At 39.6% G+C, this 14,527-nt stretch overlaps 1 protein-coding gene across 1 annotated transcript; it reads right to left on the reverse strand.

The window, feature by feature from the left end:
- Positions 1 to 101: 101 nt before the first annotated feature.
- Positions 102 to 13,657, reverse strand: FBXO5 (F-box protein 5). Its single transcript, XM_054491200.2, has 5 exons — positions 12,505 to 13,657; positions 4,479 to 5,193; positions 2,628 to 2,718; positions 1,850 to 2,032; positions 102 to 986 (listed from the first exon to the last, which is right to left on the reverse strand). Exons 1-5 carry the CDS (start codon positions 12,605 to 12,607, stop codon positions 735 to 737), a joined length of 1,344 nt encoding a protein of 447 aa, XP_054347175.2. The 5' UTR covers positions 12,608 to 13,657; the 3' UTR covers positions 102 to 734.
- Positions 13,658 to 14,527: the final 870 nt, after the last annotated feature.

Raw genomic sequence — 14,527 nt, forward strand, 5'->3', positions numbered from 1 at the left:
TCCATTCAATGCCTTCACACAAACAAATGCAGTCTACTGCAGCTTCCTAATTCAGTTGTTTCCAGGATTACAATGTTTATAAAAGGTAAACATTAAGCTTACAATTTAATTGAGCAAAATTTATTTTTATATGTACATACAAAAGAGACATATTCTTTGACATATAAAAAATACAGAAATATTTACATGTATACAAAAATATTAAAACAGATTTCAGAAATAAGGAAAACAAGCCAAGTTTTTACAAAGGATACTTTCTTGGGAAATATACACAATGAAAAAAAGCTTTAGAAAGGTGACAAAACATTTAATAGACTCCAGAAGTTGATATTTCTGTTGGTATCAATTAAGAGGAATATAAAATGTCTGAAATGCTAACAGGTGGAAAACCAGACTTATATTTAAGACTGTCTAGGTAAAAATTGCATGGGTTTCCTTTACCATAAAATTGAATCAATTTTTTTTTTACCCTCAGTATCACTATCTACTTTTCCTTTTTTCTTAAAATATTTAAATTGTTTGATTTGTATTGAGAATTTTAAACTTTTTCTCATTAAATTGTAAAAATATTTTAAGAGGTTGTCTATCCTCTTTATCTGCTGGGGAGAAAAAAACCTCAGGATACTACACTGATTTCAACATAAAATTGAAAATCACAATACAATTTTTTTTAAGTTAAAACCTAACATTTTCTAACTAACATTCATGATCAGTAACAATTGATTAATAAGAGATCATAATCTTCGTAAATTCTTTTTGCTTTTCTTCGTACCAGGCAGGGGACCTATTTTACAACTGGCTTTGAGGAGCTTGCCATCTGAACAGTCTTTAGTAGTATGGTAATTACAGAGACACTTCGTACAATAATCAAATCCACAGCCTTCTCGTTTGCAGGTTGCCCGTTGTAAATAGCAATCATATTTTGCAGGTGAATTACAGCGAATACAGGCTTTGAGGCTTTCGTTCTTTTTCAATGTCTTGGCAACCTAAAAAGAAAAAAAAAAACCCATACACAAATTTCAGCAAGAATTACATGTACTTTAGTTAGTAAAACCAAGAAGGACACCCTTGCACCTTCCCCAATACGTGTATGAAATATCACTGTCACACATACGATAACTACTGCCCTAACTATTGCCCTTTATCTATGCAGTATCTGATAGATGCTCAATAAATGCTTTTTGAATAAATCTGTATGTTGCATTAGTCACTATGGCATAAAATTTAAGACTAGTTTTATTATGTAGGATTTATATTTACTGATCAACATGAATCAGAAAATATTCTATAATTTTGGGAAGTTATCTAAATTAAGCTTGCAAAGTTATCTACGTGTGAGTAGAACTTTTAGCACACATCATTCACTGATCTGAACGTATAATAAAAGGCCTTCAAGTTCAGAAAGCTTGCCTTTTTCCACTTAACTCTCTTCCTCGGTTCTTAAAGGCAGAAAATGCAAAATGTAGTATTGAGTAATTTTATAAAAAATCTAGGTTTTTCATTATTTTCTTAGTGTTTCTAAATTAGAACTCAAAATCACTAAACTTTCACAAACAATGCCAAGCAGTACCTAATATTCATAGAAATACATTTCTACATACTTTCCTAATTTCATGTTTCTTTTGTTATCCACATTGCGAGTGAAATGAAGAGGACGCTAACAAAATCCCTAATAGTTCTAATTATACTATAATTAAATTTAAATGATCATCAATATCAGGTTTCTTAATGTCAGAGAATTAATTAGTTATTATCTAGAGCCAAGTTACATTTTGACCTTGAAAGTTCTTTTACATTTCTTACTCTAAATCTCTTATGTTTTAAGATTTATGATTAGACAAGAAATTACCTCAGAGAATTCATTGTGTCGACTATAAGTAGAACCTTTCTGATCACCTTGACTGGATAACTTGGTTTGAGCATCTTTTTTGAGAGAAGTCTGGGCTGCTGATTTCTGAACAGAAGCCAGTGGGGTTCTGAACATAACATATTCTCTGGTTGAAGCATGAGGTGAAAACTTATTGTTGTTTTCCTAATTTAAAAAAAAAGTTGTAATGGAATTTAGAAATTATTTCCTGTATCCTCAACGAGACATTTTTATGTTTGTACATATAAGAAATGACAAACAAGATTAGGTAAGAGACTTATCCCTACATGCAATTTACCTGCACGTACTTAAACAAAGCAACACCTAAATACTCACACATATCAAGCCTAACTTATAGACAGAAACTGTGAACCAAATACTATGGGAAATCACTTTAGATGCATAGTCTATATGGTACTTAATACCTAAAAAGTAAAACAGCTTTTCCAAATTTTCCAAATGTTATAAAATACACATACACACAACTGGCAACTAAGATTGACTAAATGGTCAACTCTGTCTGAGAACTGAGTAATTTTCCCTTTGTTACTTTAGACATTCTATTTCTAGGAAGAATCCAAGAAATAAATGATTGAGTTGAGATTTCTTTATTTTTGAATGTGGTTTCTAAGTTCCAGTATAAGGCTGAAATACTTTACGACTGTAAAGAAGGGTTTCCAGATTACCTCTTTTCTTTTCTATTTCTAGAAGAGCACTAGCAGTGCATTTTTAACTAAAAACATCATCTGCAAACACTTACGGTAACTCTTTGTATTGCTTTACTGTACAACTGGAATGCCCCCTTATCATCTTCTAGGATCTTCTTCCAAGTTGTGCTCACTTTAGACACACTGGAAAAGTAAATCACCAGAAATGAAATGATTAAAGCATCACAAAGAGCTGAGATGAATACAGTAGAAAAACATCAGCAGTGCAAAAAGATATTTTATATTATTAGTGCTTCTCAAACCTGACCACATTACAATTGCCTGGCGGTTTTAATTGGTCTAAAATGAAGCTCAGGGCTCTGCATTTTTAAAAAGCTCCCTCCTCATCAAGTAATTCTAAGTGCATTGAGGCTTAAGAACCACTGCTTTGTACAGTATTTTTTCACAATATCTGCAAACATCAAATAGTAGCCCCCACTGTATGTATGATACCATGTTAGCTATCTGGTAAAAGTAATAGGCAAATTTCAAAGTACTCTAGGCACACTGCTATTAGAAATCAACTTTAGAAACTCACTATGTTAAACAGAAAAAGTGGAATCTGTGGTACTGATTTGATTGTCCCTCAAGAAGCTGTTTAGGCTCATGCCTGTAATTCCAGCACCTTGGGAGGCCGAAGCGGGCAGATCACGAGGTCGAGATCGAGAGACCATCCTGGCCGACATGGTGAAACCCCGTGTCTACTAAAAATACAAAAATTAGCTGGGCATGGTGGTGCGCGCCTGTAGTCCCAGCTACTCAGGAGGCAGAAGAATCACTTGAGCCCAGGAGGCAGAGGTTGCAGTGAGCTGAGATTGTGCCACTGCACTCCAACCTGGTAACAGGGCGAGACTCCGTCCCAAAAAAAAATAAGAAAAAGAAGCTGTTTATATCTGTTTTGCTTTAGCTCTGTTTCATAAAGACCAGTGTAAACTCACACTTGCAAAGAGTACCTCTAGATAATTTTTCAAAAAGCCAAAATAAACAACCCCAGTTAAGTCCTATCTAATTCTAGCCTGCATAATCACCTTAATTCTCAAAGTTATCTGACTAAGTGATTTTCCTTGGTAGACTGAGAAAGAAATGGTGGTTAGCACCAGGTTTCTAAGAAATTGTCATAAACAGAGCCTGGGAGGCAGAGGTTGCAGTAAGCCACCATTGCACTCCAGCCTGGGTGACTGGAGTGAAACCCTGTCTCAAAAAAACAAAACAAAGTCACAAATCCCTATTTGTGGATCTTCATATTTTCATCACTGTCAAACCTAGGAGAGCCCTAGCACCAAAAATGGCTTAGAAAGAACAAAAATTACTTCATACTTTCTGGTGTGACAAGTCATAATGCCTATTAGACATGTAGACTGGAACTAGGCTGTTTTACAGTTAAGCCCCAAAGATGTAACTTACATGTTAGAAATTTCAAAACTAAAAGGAAGAAAGATCCTAATCCAACAGAAATAGTTTTGTAATAGCATGAATATAAAATTTGAAATGACTAGGTTAAATGCATAATTCTAAAGTTTTCTTTCATCTTAGTGGCACATAGGTAGCAAAACACCAGCAAAAGTCATTACTGCAATTAAACAACATTGTAAGGTTATCTACAACAGGTTGAGCATCTCTAATCCAAAAATCTGAAAACTTTTGAATGCTGACATGATGCTCAAAGGAAATGCACATTGGAGCACTTTTGGATTTCGGATTAGGGATGTTCAACTGTTTAATCTGTATGGTATAATACAAATATTCCAAAATTTGAAAAACATCTGAAATTCTTCTGGTACTAAGCATTTCAGATGAGGGACACTCAACCTGTACAACAGCTTTTGCATGAGCTGGTGGTACTGAGCCACTAACAGCAATGTTCAGTGTATTATGCTAATATGTATATTCCAAACAGTACTTACTTGATTAAGTCCATGTCACTGAGTTGTGCTAAAATAGTTGCTAAGAGATGTCTGAGTCCCCTTCGAAAGAGTTCGCCGAGAATATCTACACATTCTAGGCCCATTTTTCTGCCAATTATATTCTGCAGTCTAAAATTTCCTCTGGCTATAATTTCCTTCAGCATCTCCCGATCTACTTTAGGATTTCGTTTTGCATTCTTTTTTAATGTTGAACAGACCACTTTTTCAAAATGAAGAACTGGCAGCAAGTTTTTGTTGGGATATTGGTCTGGGCTTTGTATTTGTAGCAGGCAGGATTGTAGACCGTCACTGAAATTCTCCTCCAGGAGGCTACCTTCTTCATGTTCACTGAGGCCACTTTGTTGAGAAAATGAGGAATAGCCACTGTCTTCATAAAGTCTACTGGTCTCTAGTGCTTCTATTTCATTTGTACTATTAAGTGTCTGTTGCACATGTTGATTTTCCTTGTTATGCAAGGGCTTGCTTTCAGTTTCAAGTTCTACAGTCCTAGGGCTCACAATCGGTGACCCAATACATGACAGCCTTTCATAGTCTTTAATGCAGTCTTTACAGGAACCTTCCAAATATGCAGGGGTGTAGGAAACTAGTCTTCCAATGTCATCAGGTTTTACCAGTTTAAGTCCGGAATGAACATTGTTACAATTAAAATCACACTTCATTTTGACAGAAAGGGTAGAACTTTCTTCTTTACAACCTATAAAAAGAACATAACATTGACATCTTAATGGCAAAATTTCCACACATCCCTACTTCTTAAATTGGGATATACAAAGATTACTTTGCAATCTCTCAGCATTAGGTATTGTCTACATGTATTTGCTTACATAGCTGTGGTGTTATTCAAGTTTAATTATTGACATGACAATAATATGTGAAAATAAGTAAATCTTATAAGTATATACATATTATATTATTCTTGAGAAGGCACTTCAGAACAGACTGCTTTTGGATCTGCATGGCTATAACATCTGACTGTTGTCTATAACTGAGTAAAAAATAGTGGAAAAAGGGGCTATATAATAAACATCTGTGTTTATGGAACAAACGAGGAAATGTGATGTATCAAAAGAGTAGGCGCTATGGTCAAAGTTATCCTTAAAGTAACCACAACTACTTTTAGATTCAGTGTTTATTCCTTGGACTTGAAATGACATTATGGTTCTCTTTGACGTAAGCACAACCCAAGCCACTGACAGCAAAAATGGTTAAGATTAGTACAGGAGGACAATGTATAAGGGAGGGAATAATCTTGATAAAAATAATAAAAATTTTGTGTATTATTTCACCATTAGCAATAATTGCAAGCCTTAAAATAACTAATCAAGAAATCTATAGGTAGCGTGGAGAAAAGAACTAATAAGACATTTAAACATCTATAAATTAAAGTCTACCTGAATTCCCACAGCTCTTATCTCCAAGTTTTATTCTGATGGGTGCTCTTGGTGACCTAATATATTCAAAGCATTTGTCTACCTTACTGGATAGTAAACTCAAGTACAGGGACATCTCCCTGTACCTTGTCTAATATGTGCTGGAAACTGCTGTCTTTAATCACTGAACAAAGACATTCCACGACTAATTTACCAAAGAACCATAAGAATGAATAGTTCTGCTATCAATCAAAAGTAAGTGTTGGTAAATAAGAATGACACTAATCAATTAACCAGATTTAAGAATATGAGTGATAGGGCAGCAGGTGTAAATTACTGTTCAATTGCTTTAACTAACTTAAGATAAACTTGCTATTAATGATAAATAGAAAAAAGGGAAAAGACTTGTTCTGGGTTTTATTACCACCCTGCTCCAACCCCCAGGACCTAAGAAATCAGTTAAGACATAATGGAGCAGGCAGCATTTTAAGATAGCTTTAAAGCAAGATTTCACCATCCCTATGCTACAGACATTTTGCAGTGAATACCTCTTTGTTCTCAGGGGCTGTCCTGTGCATTGTAGGATGTTAAGCAGCCTTTACCCACTAGACACCAGTGGCAGCCCCCACTCCCAAGATGCAATGTTTCCAGTTACCAGTTATTGCCAAATACTGGGGAGGGGAAAAGGCCAGATGCAAAATTTCCTCTATTCTTCAGTTGAGAACCACAACTCTAAAAAATGATTAGGATTTTGTCAGGCAACAGTGGCCTGGGAAGGGCATTCACAATTTGAGCAACAGCACAACGCTGGGAAGGAATATGGTAGATGGGTTCAGAAAACTGTTTAGCATTGTTGAAGGCAGAGAGTAAGAGTAGGCAAACAATGGGGACATGAGCTAAGAAAGCCTGAATCTTAAATGCCAGGTTAAAATGTGCCCCATCTACCATCCCCACACAAGCCAATCATATATAGCTAACAATTTATCCTGTAAAATGCCAGGTTAAAATGTGCCCCATCTACCATCCCCACACAAGCCAATCATATATAGCTAACAATTTATCCTGTAAGTAAATGTATATAGCATCAGTATGTTTAGTCTGCACTAAATATTGGTAATGTGTTCATATTAAATTTAACCATTTTTTACACAGAGCAAAACTTTTTAACTCAAAGTACAAATGGATACCTTCATAGAAAGTAACTTGTAGAGAGAAACTGCCTGTAAATTCCCAATGTTAATACAGTGAAAGACACATAGTATGTGCTCCAGGATCCCACTAAACCTAAAATTAAGGGTTTAGCTGCATAAAAAACAAAGAATATACAAATTCTAGCTCCCTAATTAACCCTAAATCTAGAACAAATGATTCTGAGTGGTTTAGTTTTATTCAGAGGAAAAGTAAAAAATGCCAAGAGATTGCTTCTATTTTTGCCTCAAATCAACTAAAGATTAGGTTTGATTTATATATGACCACAATTTACATGAGAGGATAAAAAAGCAGAAGCCACTTATGAAGGGCACGCTCTGCTTTGTTTAGCTGCCTAAACCAAAAAGGCTGGAAATATTTCAGGAATTCAAAGTCATTCTCTTTCTGCTGTCTTTAGAACAGTTACTGGGAGGTTGTCCTATAGAACCTCTTTCATTCAACACTGTTCTTTGAATATGGACAGTTCCTTAAAATTAGAGCTAATAATGATGCAAATACTTTATACTTGTTTAGAAGTTTGCAATTTCCAATGCTTACAAACCTTTTGAGGTAGGATGGGGAATTGTTATTTTTACAATTGAGCACACTGAAGTGTAGCTTAGTTTGTCCAATACAGGTAGTTAATTAAATGAGCCAGATTTCTCTTCCTCATTATAATGAGGTGCTCTGGAAAAACAGATCTTACAAATAACATTTATACTGTTTATAAAAATGATAGAAAAGTCAGAATTTATGGTGCAAGCACACTTAAGGCACTAAAGAAAAAAATGTGTACATTTCTCATGTGAGCTGGCCCGTCCTTAGTAACAATGACCTTTCCATCCCAGGGGCTTTGTACATCATGCCTTTCACTGCTTAGAATATCTTTTCTGCTTCCTTTGCTTATTTAGCTTCTAATCCATTACTCATGGAGAGCTTCATTTTTTTTTTGGTGGGGGGGAAGGAACTTCTCAGACCTCATCAAACTCTACTTTAAAGCACTACCAAATTGAAATTTTAAAAAGTACTTTAATTTCCTTAAAGACCAGACATGACTGTTACTGCTTATGACAAAATCCAAGCAAATGGCAGTGCCTGACACAATGAAGACATATGATATAAAAATGTTTCCCATTTTTTTTTTTGTTAGTTAATACCAACATTAGAATCTGTACTCTTCCTCACGAAATTGGCACTTAAGGACTTAAAATGACTACCACATTCCTCTTGCAACAACATGTATTTTCACATGAATAATTAGATTTAGTATTTAGGTAAGGTGCAGTGGCTCATGCCTATAATCCCAACACTTTGGGAGGCTGAGGTTGGGGGATTGCTTGAGCTCAGGAGTTCAGACCAGTCTGGGCAACATAAAGAGACTCCATCTCTATAACAATTAAAAAGAGAAACTAGCTGGGCATGGTGGCATGCGCCTTTGGTCCCAACTACTAGGGAGGCTGAGGCTGGAGAATTGCTTGAGCCCGGGAGGTTGAGGCTGCAGGGAGTTGTGACCGTACCACTGCATTCCAGCCTGGAAGACAGAGGGAAACCCTGTCTTTAAAAAAAAAAAAAAAGAAAAAAGAAAAAAAAAAGGTTTAGTATTTTAAAAGAATTTTAATAAACTTATTTGAATTCACAGAAAAGCTGCAAGGATAGTGCAGAATTCCTGTACACCCATTGCTCAACTTATATTACTAACAGTAATGCATGTCACAACAAAGTAACCAATATTGCTGCATTATTAACTAAAATCCCTATTTTATGTGGACTGCTGTAGTTTCTACCTAAAATCTTTTTCTGTTCCAGGGTCTTATCCAGGATACATTACATGTAGTCATCATATCTCCTTAGGCTCCTCTTGACTATGACAATTTCCTTGTTTATAATTACCTTGACAACTCTGAGAAATACTGGTAATTTTGTAGCCTGTTCCACAATTAGGATTTGTCAAGTTTTTCTCAGCCTTAGTCTGGGGCTGTGGGTTTTTAGACCAGAGGTAAGGTGCTATGATTTGAACTGATGTTAGCCTTGATTACTTGGCTGAGGTAGTATTTCTGAGCTTGCTCCAAATGTAAAGTTACTCCTTTTTGTTCTTTTTCCATTTGAAACTTTTTGGAAGGAAGTCACTATGCACACCTCACACTTAAAGGAGTGGGGAGTAAATTTATAAATCATTTGGAATTCTTCTTTACAGCAGATTTGTCCATTAATCTCCTATTTATTCATACTACCAATCATTTATATCAGTATAAACTCATAGACTTTGGGTTATAATCCAATACTATTAATTGTATTGCTCAAATTGTTACAGCTTTTGCTATTGTGAGCTCTTTCAGTTGACACTGGTGTCCATTTCACATACTGAAATCATTTTGTGTTTTGAACATCCCTTACTTTCTGGGACTACAAGATGCTCTAAGCGCATCTTATAATTTCCCTGTTTCAGCCCTAGAATCAGTCATTTCTCCAAGCACTCTGGTTTCCTTTTTTTTGGAAAAAGGTATTAAATGAGAGTGAAATCTGGATGTTGGTTGTAGATTTAATTTTAAGATGTGAAATTAATGTATTTTTCATTTCCATAACAATACTGCAGAAGAAATAGAATAGCATCATGTTTTATAAAAAAGGAAGCTGAAGCAACTGTTTGCAAAAGGTTAAATCCATTCCTTTTAACTAGCTAAGTGTTTTCCAATGACCAGGCCAAATTTGGGAAATATGTGAAGTATTCATATAATTGATTTATTATCCAGAAAGACAGAAAATATTATATGGCTTCATAACCTCTTGAATGAAACAGATGACGGCTAAGAGTTCAGTTGAACCATTTCACTTATTTATCCAACATCCATTCAGTGACAGGGTAGGGAGAGAGAAAGATATTAATTAGGGATGATCTTTCAGCAAAGCTGACATTCTGAGATCTGAACACCTTATGGAATTCTGGTGGAAGAGTTCCAGATGGTGGGAAACACAGGAAGCAAGGAAAAATGTGAGTGTTCAAGGAAGAGAAATATCTGTAGGGCTGAGTTGGGGGAGATTATTGAAAATTAGAGTTGAAGAGGTAGAATGATCTCAGATTTGTGGGGTAGGTTGGGTCAAAAGTGGAGAAGTTTGGTTTACATTTTTAAAAGATCATTGGCAATTGTGGAGAATGAATTGCAGGAAAGTAAAGTAGAAGCAAAGAGAATAGTTAGAAGTGTTTATCACAGAAGTAGAGTGTGGGAAACCCAGACTCGAAGGATTGTAGCGGAAATGAAAATAACTGCATAGATTCAAGGTCTGTTATTTAGAAGGGTAAAGCCAACTTGCAGCTAATCTACTAGATGTGGATATGAAGAAAAGGAGAGTAAAAAAACACCCTGGGGTTTAAGTCTTGAGTATCAATCAAAGGTATACAGTGCTATTTACTGAGTAGGGAAAACTGAAGAAGTTAACTCTTAAAACCTCAGTTTCCTCATCCATAAAATAGGAGTAAGACAATGAAACAGGACTAAATGCAAGGCAAAGTCCCTATCACAAGGGTCTAGTCAATACAATCTATTTTTAATCACATAAGCCAAATCTCTTCATATTCCTTACATTGCCAATCATTAACATTTAAAAGTAGTAAAACACATTTCACAAAGAGGTATATATTTCAGAGTAACACATACTTTTCCATTAGAATGTATAGATATAAGAATCAGATCCAAGTTTGAATGAAAATCCTTGCTTAGCCTTTTGACTAGCTTTGTGAACTTGGAATGTCCTATTCCTATTTTTCCCCCAAGTGCAGACACTAATAAGACTCATACATGGCATTGTTTAAACTTCTCATTTACCAACTCCCAGCCCAGTCATAGAGAAAAGTAAATTTTACAATGTTTGATCTTACATTTAACTTTTCAATATAGACCTGATCCTCCATATTAAATATCATAAATGAGGCTGCAGTCCTTAAAAATCTTTGTAACACTTCTGTTAAATAATTAAGTTCCAGTCTCTAATACCTACAGATAACGACCATGTGGTCAACGTTAGGCATGGCCATTCCTTAAGAATTTAAGAGGCCCAATGCTTGTGACCATAAAGTGATCTTTAAGAGAAAATTTTACAAAAGCCTACTTTAAAAACTACTTGGAGGTAACATATATGTATTTTTAATTTCATCTCCTCAAACCTGTAAACTGGGGAAAAAATTCCAACAGGCAGTCATTTCTTTCTGAGGAGCAAGGTAGTAAAGACAATTGGAGTTATCAAAAAAGAAAAAAAATAAAAACCCTCATAAAGCCATCAAGCTTCAGAATTTCGATGGTAGACTGACGATCCAGGATCTTCTAGAAATATATTTAATCTATTAAAATTAAAATTAAGTATTTTTTTCTAGAGTTCTTTTTTAATAGAAGAGTCATTACAAAATAGTACAATGCCGAATTGCTAAATTTTTTCATTTTGGGTTATTTCTCAGGTAAAAATAAGTGCATATGGATTTTATTTAGAGGTAGCAACAAAGAGGATAAAAATAAGCATTTTGAGTGCCTTCCAATTCTCTACAAGCTTTGAAATAAAGGATTATCTAATTCTTCATGAGTTATGGGGAAAAAGTCACCAATTCTTCGATTCTCACAAAATCATCTTAATACTATGGACAAATTCAAGGTTCGTAGTAAAAATTGCTTTTTTTAAAATCTTCCCTTTGCACTCCAGGCCCTGAGACTGGGTTAACGGGCAAAGGGAGAAAAAAATGGGAAAAAGTAACGTTTTTGTTTGGATGTATGTCCCAGTTGAGTTTGGTCCAATGAGTTGGGGGGGGTCTCTCCATTTGGCGGGAGTAGGGAGGGAGACCTTGGAACTCCTGAGGGATCGGTGGGGCTGCCCCTCAGGGCGCGGGACACGCGGAGGAGGCGGGAGATAACCGCGAGCGCGATCTCCCGCGCCCGCCAGCAAGGCTGGGACCGCGAAAAATCGGGGAAACTGCCTTTAGCTGTGAGGGTGCGGGGCAGATGTAGAAAAGGGGCGCAGGGGGAGAAGGTGAGGCACCTGGCCAGGCCCTGGGGGCTGCTCGCTCGCAGCCCTGTCACCGCCGGGGGCCCCGGGGTGGGGGAGGGGAGGGGCATTTGGCGCCTATTCAAGCAGGGTGGGGTAGGTGGGTCTTCCGAGGAGGAAAAAGGGCGCCCTGGGGTGCCACGACCCGCACCTCCCGGGGCTGCAGTCCAGGGTCAGCGTGGGTGGCGTGACCCCGCGGCCCGCCATCCCGCCCCTGCACATCTGGCTCATCTGGCTTCCCCCCGACACCCAGCCGCCCTCCTCCCGGACCCAGGAACCACTGCAGCCGCCCGAGGCCGGGCGTGTGGCGTGGCCGCGCGTCCAGGCTCCGAGGGACGTCGGGTCAGGGTCTCAGGCTGCGCCCCTCCCCGTGCACCCCTCCTGGCGTGCGCGCCCCCCTCGCGCCCGCTCCCCTCACTCACTATCCGACGGTCGAGGGCGCTCGGCGGCTGTCACGGCGCTGGGGCTGGCGCTGCAGGAGCAGCGGGGTGGCCGTAGGGCGCAGCTGCAGGGGCGCCGGCTCATGCCAGACTACGTGGAGTCCGCCTCAGGTGGAGGAACCGCTCCGGGGGCAGCTGAGCAACCTGCCTGCTTCACAGACCTGTATCTCTTAAAAGGCGCCAGCTGGTACTTTTAAAATCTTTGAATTTGGTGCCTAAATCCGCGCGGTCCAATGAGACGCGTCGCTTGCATGCGCGAACCAATAGGAGGGCGGTGGGTGGGGGCGCCCTCGTCCGCGCCCAATTGGAGGCTGCCGAGGCGGGGCCGAGCCGCGAAGCCCAGCCCCCTTCCAGCTTACCGGCTCCCCACGTCCGGAAAGATGCTACGGCCGGGGGCGGGACCTCCGAGCACGGGGAGGCCGCGGCCCGGCCACACGTGTGGAAGATCTACCACGCATGCGTGCGCCCGCCAAGATTCCCTCCGCAGTCTTCCGGACCGGCCTTCTGCAAGTCCTAATCTCAGCCCAAATTCAGCGCCGGCTTCCATCTGGAGCTCTTCGATGGGTACAAATGGTAGCCGACTTTCTTCGATCATCTCTCGAACGGGAGTTCGGTGAGCGGCAACTCGGCTCGTCCGGGAATCCAGACTTTCCGGAAGACGGACCCTCCCCCCAGTCCAGCTTAGCCCGCCTCTCTAGGATTTACGCGCGCGCTCCGCTCTCCCTCCTAACTCGACCCTCCCCTTGACCCACGCCTCTGCGCAGGCGCCTTGGCGAGCTGGGGGGCTGCGGAGTTGGCGGGTCGGCGCCTGCGCACTGGAATCCCCCGCGATTTTTTTTTTTCCTCGGGGCTGGGCGAGGGGGCTGTGCGGCCCTCCCTGCGCGGGGCTGACAGCGGCTGTAGCAGGAGACCTGTGGCTGCATCTCCCAGGGCCTTCCGGCGGGGCCGAGGATAGTACCGAGGCACTTCTTCCTTGCAAGCGCGTTTATTTGTATTTTCAACCACACTTCAGATGCTACTGGTTTATAGGAACGTTAAGTTTACAGGAACGTTAAGTTTACTGAGTGTGCAGCTACGCTCTCCTGGGTTTTTGTTCCTTTCCTTCAAGGGCCAGGCGTAGGAGACAGTAGTCCTGCTCCCAAAAAAAGAATAAATAGAAGTCCCCGCGCTCTTGGGCTGGACCCCCGTGGCCAAGGGAGTTTTTAGTGATGGCTGGCATGGACGTCAGTATGAAAGTGTACCAGAGTATTAGTGATGCTCAACTTTTCACAATTTGAATATGCACTTAAGTAGGGCAGTGCATTCCCTGAACTCATCTTTGTGGCTACAGCCCAGTGAAGCAACGGGATGTGAACTCCAAAACGGCGAATCCTCGTTTGCTGTTTCCCTCTGGTGCCTTTCTGCAGCCTCGGAGTGAGTTCTTGGCTGTAGTCAGTGTTCAGTACCGTTAGTGACGAGTCCGGTGGGGCGCGGCCAGGATTAGGATGAATCATACAAGTGCTGGGTGGATCCTGTCTTTACCTAAAATTTTGATAATTAGTTGTAGGGCGCGGCCAGTATTAGGATGAATCATACAAGTGCTGGGTGGATCCTGTCTTTACCTAAAATTTTGATAATTAGTTCATTATGGGTTTTTTGCCTTTTTTATTTTTAAAAATGTTAAAATAGTGTCACTCTTGATGACTTCAATTTTTTTCATCCCCGTAAACGCACCTGAGGCCTGTGCTTCCTTGCCTCACCGTAACCTGGCCCTGGGGTTAGGTCCTGGAGATTCAGGGTTGAAAAGACAAAGTCCTGTCCTTTAGGGAGTTTACAGAGACCAGTGGGAAAGAAGTTGACAGTGAACAATTTCAGAACACGAAAGAGGATATGAAAGAATGTAATCCGGGGTAGAGAATGCAGATTAGTATAGGTTAAGGATTTTGGGTGGTCAGGACGCTTTCTGAGGCTTTGAACCCAGATGCGTTGAACTGGCAATGCAGGGCTGCATAATAAGCAGAGGGAA

Source organism: Pongo pygmaeus, chromosome 5, assembly GCF_028885625.2.
Source record: "Pongo pygmaeus isolate AG05252 chromosome 5, NHGRI_mPonPyg2-v2.0_pri, whole genome shotgun sequence".
Lineage (NCBI taxonomy): Eukaryota > Metazoa > Chordata > Mammalia > Primates > Hominidae > Pongo > Pongo pygmaeus.